General features: G+C 39.9%; 1 protein-coding gene across 1 annotated transcript in view; it reads left to right on the top strand.

Annotated features, from left to right (window-relative positions):
- The window catches only part of LOC140495933 (EF-hand calcium-binding domain-containing protein 6), a 94,269-nt gene that overhangs the window by 60,714 nt on the left and 19,873 nt on the right, over window positions 1-13,682 (top strand). Inside the window, exon 12 of the mRNA XM_072595251.1 lies at window positions 10,284-10,394. Coding sequence (XP_072451352.1) covers window positions 10,284-10,394 — 111 coding nt within the window. The remainder of the gene's footprint in view (window positions 1-10,283; window positions 10,395-13,682) is intronic.

The following is a 13,682-nucleotide window of genomic DNA, read 5'->3' as shown; positions in this document are numbered from 1 at the left end:
TTTCCTCAAATCTCCTATAAATCTTCTGTCCCTTACTCTATGCCCCCTGATCACTGATCCCTCCATCAAGGGGAAAAAAATCGTCTCCCTATCTATGCCCCACATAATTTTATACACCTCAATCATGCCCCCTCTCAATTTCCTCTGCTCTCAGGAAAACAATCCCAGTCTGTCCAATCTCTCTTCGTACCTAAAACTCTTCAGCCCAAGCAACGTCCTGGTAAATCTCCTCTGCATTCTTGCCAGTGCTATCACACCCCTCCTATAATGAGAATTCTGAACTACATACAATACTCTGGTTTATCCCTTTGCACTTGGCTCCTATCATGCGCTATCTATCCTCTTTGGACTTAGAGTAGGAAAATTGGAAATTAAGAACGAGAGTAAACTTTTCCACCCATTGAGTCAGCCTCACTATTGTAGATCATGGTTGGTTGACTTCTCAGTGTAATTTTCTTTGCACTGTTTCCATATCCCTCAATGTTGATTGGCTCCAGAAACCTAGCAATTTCAGCCTTGAATCTGCTCAATAATTGAGCCATATGGGGCAGGGAATTCCAAAGATTCACCACCCCCTGAGTAAAGAAATTCCTACTCTTCCCAGCCTTAAATGACCTGCTGAGATTATGTCCCCAGGTTCTGGAGTTACCATCCAGGGAGAACATCCTATCTATTTCCAGCATGCCAGCTCTAATAAGTTTCAATGACATCATCTCTCATTCCTTTCAGACTCAAGAGAATATAGACCTAGTTCCTCAATATCTCATCTTTCCAGGGATTAATATGGTGAATCTCCATTGCATTCCTTTGAATGTAAAGAATATTCTTCCTTAGGTAGGGAGACCAAAACTATACACATTATTCCAGGTGAGGTCTCACAAAGGTTCTAAACTGCAGCAACTGCACCTTTGTTTCAAATTCCCTTGAATTCAATGTCAGCATCCTGTTTGCCTTTCTATTTGCTTGCTATCCCTGCAATCATGTATCTAGTTACGCATGGACAATGATCCCTTTGCACACTGATATTTCCCAATCCTTCACCATTTAAGAAATATCCTGCCCCCTTTATTTATTCCATATCAAAGTGAGAAACTTCACACTTATTCAAATTGTATTCCATCTGGCATGTTCAAGCCTGCTCACTTAGTCTGTTCATGCAGTCTTGAAGCCTCCTTGCATCATCTTCATAACTTCTATTCCCATCCAGTTTGGTGTCACCAGCAGATTTGGAAATATTGCAATTGGTCCCCACATCCAAATCATTCATTGTAAAATTGATACAAAGATTACAAACAGGCGTGGACCTTGTGATACCCCGCCAGTAATAACCTTGTGATGAGCAAGTAGTTAGGGGGTTAGTTAGCTCAGTTGGCTGGATGGCTGGTTTGTAATATAGAATGATGCCATCAGTATGGGTGTAATTCCCTCAGTGCTGAGTTTATCATGAAGGACCTGCCTTCTCAACCTCACTCCTTACCTGAGATTAGACAAATCATTCTAATGAGAGAGTGGGACGATGGTAGTTTTACCTTTAGCTAGCGTATGAAATGCACTGCCTGGATATGTGGTAGAGGCAGGTTCAACTGAGGCATTCAAGATGGTATTTGGTGATTATTTGGATAGAGGTACTGTGCATTGATAATGGGAGAGGCAGGAGATTAGCATTAGGTAATTGAACCAATGCAGGCACGATGGGCTGAATAGCCTCCTTATATGCTGTAACAATTCTGTGATTCTGAGGTTGATCTGTTTATTCCAACTCCCAGCTTTCTTTTGATTAACCAATTTTCAATCCATACAAGTACATTCCACTCAATCTCATGTGCTCTAATTTTATTGACTAACTTTCTACAAGCATTTACCAATAGCCACATACCCATTCTTCTCTCACGATTAGAACCTGCCTCTAAGCTGCCCAGCTTTCTTGGCTACACCTGGACCTATGCTTATCCACCTTTGATGATAGTTTGAAATCTCGCCTATTATGTTCACTGCAACCTCATCTCCTATAAAATATCCATTTCTGATCCACCTGTACGGCTTCAGAAGGTATCTGAAAACTCTTAATAAACATGCCAGTTTTCAGATGACTAATATGTACAAATTACCCACTTAACACAATTGAAAAATCTGCAAAGATAAAGCTTTGATTTACATGAAAAGGAGTATACATTCTGTCCTTGTTTTTTTAAAAGTTTTTATAATATGTAGATGCCACCGACAAGGAATTTGTCCTCGAACTGAGGCACTCTATCTGGAGATGGGCAATATTGCAATGAAAGGGGATGGGCTGTATCTGTGGGATTCCTAACACTATTCCAGCAGGGGGGTGGAAACATTTCATGGACCTCATGCTATTTAGAACAGGTCAGTGTATTTATTTCAAGTTTATGTGGCTCAGTTTAGAAGCAGGGTTTCAGACAGCATAGTACATGTGAGAGAAGATGGGGTCAAGTAATTTTAGTTGGAAGAAAAAAAAATGTTAGATGACTTGACATGAGGGTAGAAAATGCTGACAAAAGGAGGCTGGCTTTATGTTCATGGTAAAAGATTGCTGAACTTACTCTAGGAAGTGTGGTCCCAGCATGACTAAGGCCCTTAAGAAATTTTCAGCTCTATTTCTTTACTTTTTCAACTTGATACTTTTTCGACTTGTAAAGTTTAACTTTGTTCCTTTTTTTCTACTTTGCTCTTAAGTTTTGTACCTAGGTACTTGTACCTAAGGTGGCACAGTGTGTGGTGACATTGAAAACTTTTCACCGTACTCCTTTACTTTGTTACTTGAGTACAAATGACAATAAAGTCTAAATCTAAAATCTACTCCTGTGACCACTTTTGAGGATGAAAAGGACTTCAATCCATCTAGCAGAGGGACTGGATGTTGGCAGGGAACTAAACTCTGTATTGTCTGTTGGGATCTTTTTTTCAGAGTGAGTGGTGTCTATGAGGGGCATGTTAAACCATTTTATCTGTACAGATATTTTTAATCCTTTGTGAAGTTGAAAACCAACGACATTAACAGATTTGAGAACACATTGTTGTCTGGCTATAGAACTAATTTCAGGCTGACATTTTAATAGGAGACTGTATAGAGCCATTGGTTGTTGTGTCTGAAAACAATGTCACTAATTGCTGAATGCTGTGACTGACAATTTCAATTGGAACTACAATTCCCAGACAACCAAAATACCACAATGTTGCCTACTATTAACGTGGAAATATTAATCTATGTCAGGATGTGAGAAATTAATTAATTTTGTTATGAAGTTGAAGGCATGGACTGTGCCTTTAAGAGAGAGTGAATGTTGTTCTGAATTGAGAGATTACAAGCACCTGTGTATATGACTAGATGGCTGTCTCAGAGTGTACTGGAAAATTGAAAATATGTAACATTTGGCAGTGAAGCAGATACCTGAGTTGGTTGCGATTTGACAGCAACTTGAATTTAACTAATCAGTTTTAAATTATGCCCCAGGATACTAAAACCCAATCCATTTAGCATTTATTGTTTTGCCAGTATTGAACCAATGAGATGATCTGATGTTGGAGGGATAAAAGAGGGAAGCAGTTTAAAAGTTAGGCAGAGAGTAACTGCCATTAAAAAAAAACTCTCCATCAAAGGTACCTTTTTCATATGAAACATCTTTGCAGTAAAAGACAGAAGACGACCCAGGGAGATCCTCAGCTGAAAGAAGGAGGACATAGCTGCTGTGTGGTTTTTAAATTAAGTTGATGTAATTTTAATGTGGGTTTTTATTGGAACAGTATATTGTTATAGAGTTAGAGGCAGATAACAAACATTTGAGAGAATGGAGGCTTAGAGTTGTAAATAGTTGTTGTTTAATGTTCACCTTAAAGAATAAATTGATATTTTTTATTTAAATAGTGAAATTTGGGTAGTTCTCTGTCACTCACACTTTAACAGATTATGAGGCAAGTTTGGGTGTTTGGTTTAGTTAGCAGATGGGTTCACCACCGTGTCAGAACAATTTGCAGTCATCTCACATTTTATATTGATTGTAATTACAATATTTACAATCATACCCAGTGCAATTCTGGCTAACTATAAAACTGATTCACTGCTTCATCACTGGACTGCCCTCGATCAAGCTCATTGACCCCTGACCTGCAGCACAGAGGGATTTAGGGGTCCTCGTGCATGAGCCACAAGAAGTGGACATAGTTTTTCCAATGACCCGGATTTTGCATCCATCTGATGCTGCTTGTGCAGTTTGATGGACTGCGGATATGTGTGAAAGCCCACATCAAAAGTTCAACCAGAAAATGCCTGGAAAGATAAGTGAGTAACTTTTTATTTGGTTTGGATCTGGTGACCCAGGCAACTGAAGGTATGGCCACCAGAAATTAAAATTGAAATTGTACCAGAAACTAGAATTAGAGGAGTGTAGATATCTTAGATTCTAAACGATAGGACAGGTTAGATTCAGGAAGGAGAGTCCTCATGGTAATATTTTAAGTATAAGGGGTAAACCCTCAGGACTGAGTTGAGAGGTTTTTCACCCAAAGATTGAGTCCTGAGGAATTCACTACCACAGAAAGAGATCAAAATGTTGTGTTTTCAAGGAGGTAGATCCAGTTCCTGTGGCAAAAGGGATTAAGGAATATAGGGGGAGGGCCAGGTTTAGGTATTGAACTCACTGATCAGCCATGACCATATTGAATGGCAGAGCAGCCTCGAGGGGTCGAAAGGCCTACTCCTGCTCCTATCTTCTATGTTTATATCTGTCCCTCTGCTTCTGTGTTTAATTAGAATGTTTTTTAAATGTGGTAATGTCTGATTTCTGAAATAGTGTTGCAAAATTGCAAGTCCAAAGATGTGCAGGTTATATGGATTGGCCATACTAAAAAAAACAGTAATGTCCTGCAGCTCAGGTAGATAGCTATGGTAAAAAAACCCCATGTGGGATTGTGGGGACAGAGTGAAGGGATGGATTTACATGGGATGCTGTTTAGAGGGTCAGTGCAGACTCAATGGGCTGAGTGGCCTCTTGCTGCACTGTAAGGATTCTATGATTCGATCTTTTTTTTGTTGTAGTGAATGCCACAAAGTCTGCCAACATCTAGCTAAAATAGACAGGCAGGAGGCTGGAAGAACGCAGCAAGCCAGGCAGCATCAGGAGGTGGAGAAGTCGACGTTTCAGGTGTAACCCTTCTTCAGGACTAGGGGTGGGTGTAGGGGGAGCTGCAGAAAAAGGGGATGGCGGGGGCAGGGTGGTGAAGTGGGGATAGTTGAAGAAAACAGAGGGTACAACCTAATTGGTCAATGGGAGAAATGAATCTGGTTGGTCGCAGGTAGGAGTGGAAGGGAGGGGGAGGGGCTGGAAAGGAAATTAAGGGATGGGAGGTAAGGTTTTTGATGTGGGAGAACTCAATGTTCAGTCCTCCAGGCTGTAGGCTGCCCAGGTGGAAGATAAGATGTTGTTCCTCCAACTTGCGGTTTGGTTTGTTGTGACAATGGAGGAGGCCAAAGGTGGTTATGTTGGAAAGGGAATGGTTAGGGGAATTGAAGTAGGCAATGACTGGGAGGTCTAGTTGGCCCCTGCGGGCCCAGCTGTGATGCTCGGTGAACCATTCCCTAAGTTTAGGTTTGGTCTCTTCAATGTCAAGAAGACCACATCGGGAGCACCTGATGCAGTAAACTGGATTGGAAGAGAGGCAGGTGAATCTCTGTCTCACCTGAAAGGACTGTTTGGGGCCCTGGATGCAGGTGAGGGGGGTGGTGTACCAGCAGGTTTTGCATCTTTTCAAGTTGCAGGGGAAGGTACCTGGGGGTTTGGGTGTTCGGTGGGGAGAGTGATGCAAGTCAAGCACTGTTGAAGGGAATGATCCTTGTTGAAGGCAGAGAGGAGTGGGGAGGGGAAGATGTTCTTGATTGTGGGTCTAGTTGGAGTTGGTGAAAGTGTTTAAAGATAATGCATTGGATATGGAGACTGGTGAGGTGATAGGTGAGGACAAGGGGGACTCTGTCTTTATTGAGTTGGGGGGGTAGAGCAGTGGAACTGGGAATGGAGGTGGTGCAGCGGAGGGCTGTCTGGATGACAGAGGAAAAGCACATTGTTCCCAATAGGTGGACATCTGGGATGCTCGCAAATGGAATGTCTCCATCCGAGGAGATACGGCAGAGCCGGACAAATTGGGGGAATGGGATGGATTTTGTGCAGGATACTGGGTGGAAAACCAAGCATCTAGCTAAGGCAGGTTCCAGCTGAGCTTCCCAATGGCCTTGACTGGGGAGGAATATGCTCTGGGTTGAGGTTACAAATGAAGGGCAACACTTGTTGCTGGGGTAGAAGGCGACTTTGGCACTCCCCTCAACAAGCCTTCTCCTATATCCAGAGCTTCAGCAGGGTGGAATACACCATATGTGATTCCCTTATCAGAGTCCCCTTGCTGGAATCTTCTTCAATTGATTCTATAATTAAGTTCTGTATTTTTAAGATACTTTTGTGGGAATGTCACTAGCAGGAACTGACAGGATCACTGGCCAATCACTAATTTCCTTTGGACAGGTAGTAGTGTTTGAGCTTCCTTCTTGAAGTCAGCGTGATATAACCACGAGGCAAACTGGGCAGTTTTATGGGCAGCAAAAAAACCCAAATGAACTATTCATGAAACTGAATAAGTAAACAAACAGGCTTCAGTGGTCCAGATCCACTGATATGCAGGCACATAATCTGACAGACATATAGATTTCCATGTATTTACTTTGAAGTCTGGCTGAAAATTTCATACTCTATTCCTTAGTTTATGCAGCAGTTTTAAAAGTTTGCACATTTGCATGGTTATTTCAAAACTGTGAATCAGTAAATAACATCAAATAACATAATATAATCTCCTTTATCTTAACGATTAGTAATTATGCATAAATCATTCAGTAATTCTTGTAGAAACAAATGGTATTACATTATGTGAGTCATATTATACATGATAGTGTACATTTCTTTTCGCCATATATTGCAAAATGTGTAGAACAATGGGAATGTATATTCAGCATAAAAAAAACCTCCTTTCTCATGTAACGTAAATCTGTGATTACAAATGTAGAATTTGTCTTCATATCAATGCACAATGTTGATTTTGGAACGTTAATTGTGGGGGAAGGGTGGTGGTGCAAGCCTTAAGGTTTATCCAGTTTTCTCACCTAATACTCTTTCACCAGCCCTGCCTGAACTGCTGAAGTTCATGTGTCTCAAAAACACCCAGAGTGCTGTTAGGAAAGGAGTTCCAGAATATTGATCCAGTAACTGCCAGGAAAGAAGGGCGATGTGGTTCTAAATCAGGGTGGTGTGTGGCTTGGAGGGGAACTTGTGTGTGGTCATTTTCCAATACACCTCCTGCTTCTGACCTTCTAGGTAGTAGAAGTCATATGTTGCTGTTGAAGGACATTTGGTGAATTCTGCAGTGTGTTTTGTACATTATACACACAGCTATCTGTATGTGCCGGCAATGGAGGGGGTGAAAGTTTAAACTGGTGGATGGGGCCAATTACATTAGTGCTGGCATCGCATGTAATCTTTGCACAGTTGCTAAGAATTGTACTTCTGCAGGATTTAGGGGCCAATATTTTGTCACATTACCATTTTCGACATTGATCCAGCATGAATTTCTTGTGTGCCAATCATAGCACATTGTTCCAAAGTCACATTAATTTCCTTAATCTATGTACACTTAAGCCACAAATACTGACACATTTGTCCAACTTTTGAAGATATATACAACTATACAGGTTTTTGAATGTCATCATCAACACCATTTTGATGAGAAATGAAACTGAAATCTGTAAATGCCATACCTGCCATAAGCTGTACCATGTATTCTTAAATAATAGAAATTGCCATTAGCCTTGCCAAAGTTTTGACAGAAGTGATTAACCTATTACTTTACAGGAGGCCTCTTTTCAAATGAGTGCCAAAAGAATTCTGAAACCATAGGAATCCTATGTCACCATTACACATTCCCAAGTCAGCTGTAGTAAAGTTAAATGCAGAGTAAAGTTCTCCCTCCCAGAGAAAGCGAGTGTTCAATGTATTCTTCCAGGCACCAGTTTCAACTCCTATCAATTCCTTACTAAGGTGTAACCAGTGGCACACCATTGCTTTGTGGGTTTTATGAGTTTTATAGACATGATGGACTATTACAAAGACCACAGGAGACCAGAGATGTAAGCAGATATGCAGTAAGTGCAGTTTAATAAGGATGCATAGGCTTACTTTATGAAGAAATGACCAGAGAATAGAATTATAATCGATATGGAGAAAAAATACAATAGAATGGAGAAATACAGGTCTGCAGATATATGGATTTTCAAGTAAAGTTCAGTGAGTCAAGTTATGAAAAGGCCAAATGAGATTCTGTTTTTGTAATTAAACCATTGAATAAAAGTAAGGAAATGGTGTTGAATTTACAGATAGCATTGACTCAGGCATGTGGAATACTATTTCTCAACCATTCTAAAAGAGCATTGGAATCACAGAAAATATATGACATTATTTCACTAGGAATATGAGTTGGGATGATAAATTGAAAAACTTAATTTTCAGAGAAGCTGACAAAATTAAGCAAGAAGCTAATAGAAGAATGTAAGACAGATCTTCTCAAATACTGTCTGCAACCCCAGCAGAGACATGGGCTAAGATTTTGGGATTGTGAGCCCAAAGATAGCAATGGCAATCAGTGCTGTCTTGGAACTCTATCTGCCTCCCTTTTAGTGGCACAGGTCTTACCTTTCCTGGTTTCACAGGTCTTCTGTCCCACAGATCGCAGCCTCACTCCCCGCAATAGCTCTCAATCTTGGTACTGAGGGATTGTGAAATAGTGGGAAAAGAACTGAGAAGCACTGACTTAAGATAATGCAAGAATTGAGAGGGTAAATATTATTTCCATTAATGATTCAGACAGACATCAGAAATCCTAGAAAATTTAGATGAATATTAGAAAAATATGAAATTAATAGTACAATACTTGCTTCAATCACAATGTTAGGACACAGTTAACCATATGAAGTAGAAAAATATCAGAATGGAATAATAGTCTAGCCTAAATAGCTGAATTGGGGAACTAACAGCAATATACGTAATTTGGGTACAGTTTAACATTTGACTATACTATGTACAGTTTATTTTCAGTTAGCTTGTCTTATTTTATCATTCTCTCCAAAATGTTAATATCTTTTGGGATGAGTAGGGTGAATAATACTTAAATAAGAGGGTAAAAATAAGACAAATCTCTCAGTCCTATTTGTCCAATTTCCATGTAGTTGGTTTAATTCATTTTCACACACTTTAGAGAAAAATTGAAAGTCAAGCTTATTGAGTTTTTAGGAGATGTCTTTGTGTACTGCTGGATACTTTTAAAATGCAGTCACACAAGGCTGGAGCTATAGTTCCTCAGTGTTATGTTACTAAATGAAATGGTCTTAGTACCTTTGGGAATAAGATTCCATTGGAACTTTGGGAGGGAAAAGGCCTTTTGTAAAAGCATGCTGTTAATGGTTTGCATAGTATACATTTAAGTGATGTCACTATGTAGTAATTTTGTTCCAGTATTAAAGGAGCAATGCTTATTTGAGCTATTTATGTCTGATAATGAAATGTCTGGTGTTTTATGAAAATTTTGAGAACATATTTTAAAATGATGTGATTTGCTGGGTTTTTGTATCTGGTCTTTCCATGGAATGCAACAATAAGATATTCTGGCTGTATTGCTTTGTCTTAATATAGGTTTGTTAGTCTAGATTATGATGTTCTGTCTTGTTCAACAATTGTAGAATAGGAAGGCTGCAGCTAATTTTCTACTTTAATAAGAATATTTTATTGTGTTAAAACTCTGATGAAGTTATCCCCATATGTAAATGTCTTATGTATTCAAACTGTTTCTGTTATTTTTCCTAAGTTTTAACATGCTGACAAAATCCTTTTGGAAGCCTTTTCATAGTTCACTTGTTTAAGTTAGTATGAGTGGTTAACTGCAATGAATAACCTCATAAGCTACAAACCCATCTGATTTGTTCGGCTGCATAAAATGGATCTCCAGCCATCAAATGTGCTATACTTACGGATGGATTGCCTAGTAGAATTTCTTTCTTTTTGAGATCTGGAGCCATCAAAACCCTGATTAACCTCTGATATTCATGTGGTGCTCTTGATCTTGAAGACAGATTCTGTAACAAAAAGTTAACGGCTGCCATATGCCGACTGTTTTGTGGGTAGTGCTGACCTGAAAGTGAACTTGCTCTTTGACTGCTGTTTTCTTTTTTTTTGCAGGTTTGGTGTGGAGATTACTGATGAAGAGTTTGAGCTGCTCATTGATAGAATCCCTCTTGATGAAGATGGAAATGTCTGGTACCCCCAATTCATGGCCATGTTTGACTCTAGGTATGGCTTTATTTTTCACTCTTTCAGGGAAGATTCTGAAAGCATTTTAAACTCTAAGTCAGCATCAAAATAGCCTTTTAATTAACACAACATGTTTAACTCAAATGCTGCTTTGACAGCTTTACATATCTGAAATCTGTTCAACTTTTTTTGTGAAGAATCAGTGAATCTTTGTCTTGAGTGTTACAATACTGTCCAAAGTGCATCAAATTCTTTTCTGTTTCTCCACACTGTGACTTTTAAAGCAATGAGAATGTGCTTGTTTATATTCATTTGAAAATTTCTTTCAGGCATAACATTTATATTCACAAGTCCTTGGCTAATTATTTCACTTTACTCAGTGTGGATGGCCCCAATTGAATAAATCTGCTGTAACCACACGAGTCTGCTGTTAACGTAACAGGTGTATCAGAAAAAAAGTGTGCCAGATAGCAGTAGTTAAAGAACAGCTCCTCCAAATAAAATGTCAACGTCCCTTGCCTTTGATAGAACTTTAAAACAAATAGACTCACTCCTTTCAGGGAAGTGATTCACATGGATTCTGAATACTTAGAATCTACATCCCCATCAATGAATTAAAATCGAATTGAGTTTACTTTACATAATTGCTATTAAATGTAAAATGCACTATTTTATTCGTGAGATATATGCAGCCCTTCAGAAATAACTTTCATGATAAAAAAAATCACCATGTCAAGCCTCCTTATAAATAGTCTGCTTATTAATTCATATTGAGCAGAGAATTTAATTCAAAGTCAATTGGCAATGACTGCTATAAAACAAGAGAGATACAGAAATGCTCAAATCGTCTTCTACCGTTAAGTTATATTCCCAGAGGTCTGAAACGTTGCCTTTGTGTGGTCTTATTTTTAACATGTAAAAGTATCCAGTAAACAGCTGGTGAACTGCACACTAAGTAGATATTAAACGTGTGTGGGAACTGCGACCACAAAATCCAACCCGATTTAGATTCAGTGCACTGGTTTTCCATTTTTTTTAATTAAAAGAGGGGAAAAGTGACTGTTAAAAACGCTAGAAAAAAAAAGTTAGTACTGGTCAGGCTGGGCGTAAACAATAGCACAGTGTTGTCGCGGGCTGCTTCCAAGACTTAGATATTCTTCCCATGTCAGTATAACCACTACTGGGAGGTAGCTCGATTAAGGATTACCATATCATTAATAGTATCCATGACTTTTGTTCAAAGGCTACTTGTGTGATGTTGCCTTGTGGATGAATCTGCTTAATCCTCTGAGCCACAGCTGTAGAGAGAGGCTTCTTCAGAGCCGCCCACACTGACTTCCCTGTCCCCCTAGATCGATTCAAGAAAAAAAACAGACAGAAACAACAATCAACTCAAACAGAGTAAAAAGAAACATAAATTCTACACTTCCACATTCATCCATACACACAGCCCCTTCCCCCTCCCCTGCCAATGTTTTCCATTCATTCCCATCTCCAACATCCCCATCACTACTCGGACGGTGGCCGGCTTATCTCTGCATAAAGATTTTTAAAATCTCACCCTTTCCACACACACACACACTTTCCATCTCTCTGTCTCCCTCCAACTCTGTTACATTTGTTTTTTTTTCAGCTACTGGTCTCTCTGAGCCACACTGGTCTATGTTTTACTGTTTCCCTCACTCCCTGAGGGTCGTGTATTACACGGAGTCCCCACTGTGGCTGGGAGTTTCGGGTCAGCAATCCTTCAGAGGGAATCATAGACTGAGATTTTCCACCACTTATTATTTCTTCACTACCGACCGGGGTCCTCCGGTTCTGGACCGGCTTAATCGGTTTCCCCCTCCCTGGTCATTTGCACACCACATGTGAATCATGTCAAATGATCCCCTTTACACAGCGGTAGGAGACAGAAATGGTCTGAAATGAATGCTAATGGCTCTATGTGAACAATGTACATCGTTAGGCTGCCTGATTTCACAAACAACACGTAGTTTTGTCTCGAAACAAGCCCTGCAGAAAACTCTATAAACATAGAGTCCACACCAGCTTTGTTTAGCTTCGGCAACTCTAAACAAGAAAGGGCAAAGCGCTTAAAAATGGACTGTTGTTACAGCAACAACTCTTCGCTCTACGCTGCTGTTCCAAACAGAACTTTACTCCAATTTATTCCGGATTGACCACATTTTACTATTAGCGTTCATTTGCTAACTTGTCACATCTCAAGTAGTCTCCTTAATGTCCTCCCTGAATGCTAAAACGCGACTTGCCAGGATATTCTTGCCAGGTTTCTGTGGTTGGTTAATCGTAAAGCATGCATTTCTTTTACTTCGGTTTGTCCTCTCTCGAGCAGGATCTAAGCTTGACTCACAAAGCATGAAGCAAATGGACTCCACAGTTCAGTTTTTTCCCTCCGAAAATGTGTCCTTTTTCTCTCCCGCAACACCTGCATCTTTGCATGGAGACCGAGTTGCCACTCGCGGAAAAAAAACATATATTAATAAATTAACAATGAACGAATCATTTAATCGTGACCACCCTGTGCCCTTGCAATTGTGATTTGGTATTCTGAAGCAATTTTGCAATTGGTAATTATTTCGATAAAGTCTTCAGTTACTTGCTAAGTGTCAGGCTAATTTTCATATTGTTTTCGCTTGGTTAATTCCGCCTGACCCCGGGTCGCCCAGTAACCGTGTCTCTCGTGGAGACTCCGAGTGGTCCTCCTGTTCAAATAGATGGAAAGTGTCTGTCATTACTTGTGGACAAAAGCCTCCACGTTAACAGCTAACAGCCTCCTAAAAGCAGCCACACCGTTCACCCAAGCGCAAGAAAAACTCATTTAGTGATGTCTTTTGTTTTTTCCATTCATAAGAACTTGTAGGGTTGACTAGTGTCAAGTTTGTCAGGTGTTGGATGTGTTGAACTGCCAGTCCTTTTCAAACACCATCATATGGCGACTCTATCAGCAATCAGGCTTCCATTGCCTTATGCCTCGCCTTTCTGATAACCTTTATGTGCAGACCCTTTCAATGCCATGTTAATGAGTAGATTCCCTGTTACTATGGACCAGACTACTTTTAATGCACACGCTTACTGAGGTCACTTTCCTCTGAGCATCAACATTGTCCTTAGTTGAACCTGAGAGATGAACAGATCAGGGGCTGTTTGTATTGTAGGTGCTGCCCATTCCCATTAAATGGACGGTTCTCAATGGCAGACAATGATGGCAGAACAGTGCTCTGTTGTTGAGAAAGGCTTCTTTTACTAAATCACATGACAATTAATTAAGAAAGGCTGAACTTGATGAGTACAAATTCAGTGATGGTC

This window comes from Chiloscyllium punctatum, chromosome 2 (assembly GCF_047496795.1).
Source record: "Chiloscyllium punctatum isolate Juve2018m chromosome 2, sChiPun1.3, whole genome shotgun sequence".
Classification (NCBI taxonomy): domain Eukaryota; kingdom Metazoa; phylum Chordata; class Chondrichthyes; order Orectolobiformes; family Hemiscylliidae; genus Chiloscyllium; species Chiloscyllium punctatum.
This window is presented reverse-complemented; position numbering and strand designations above follow the sequence as displayed.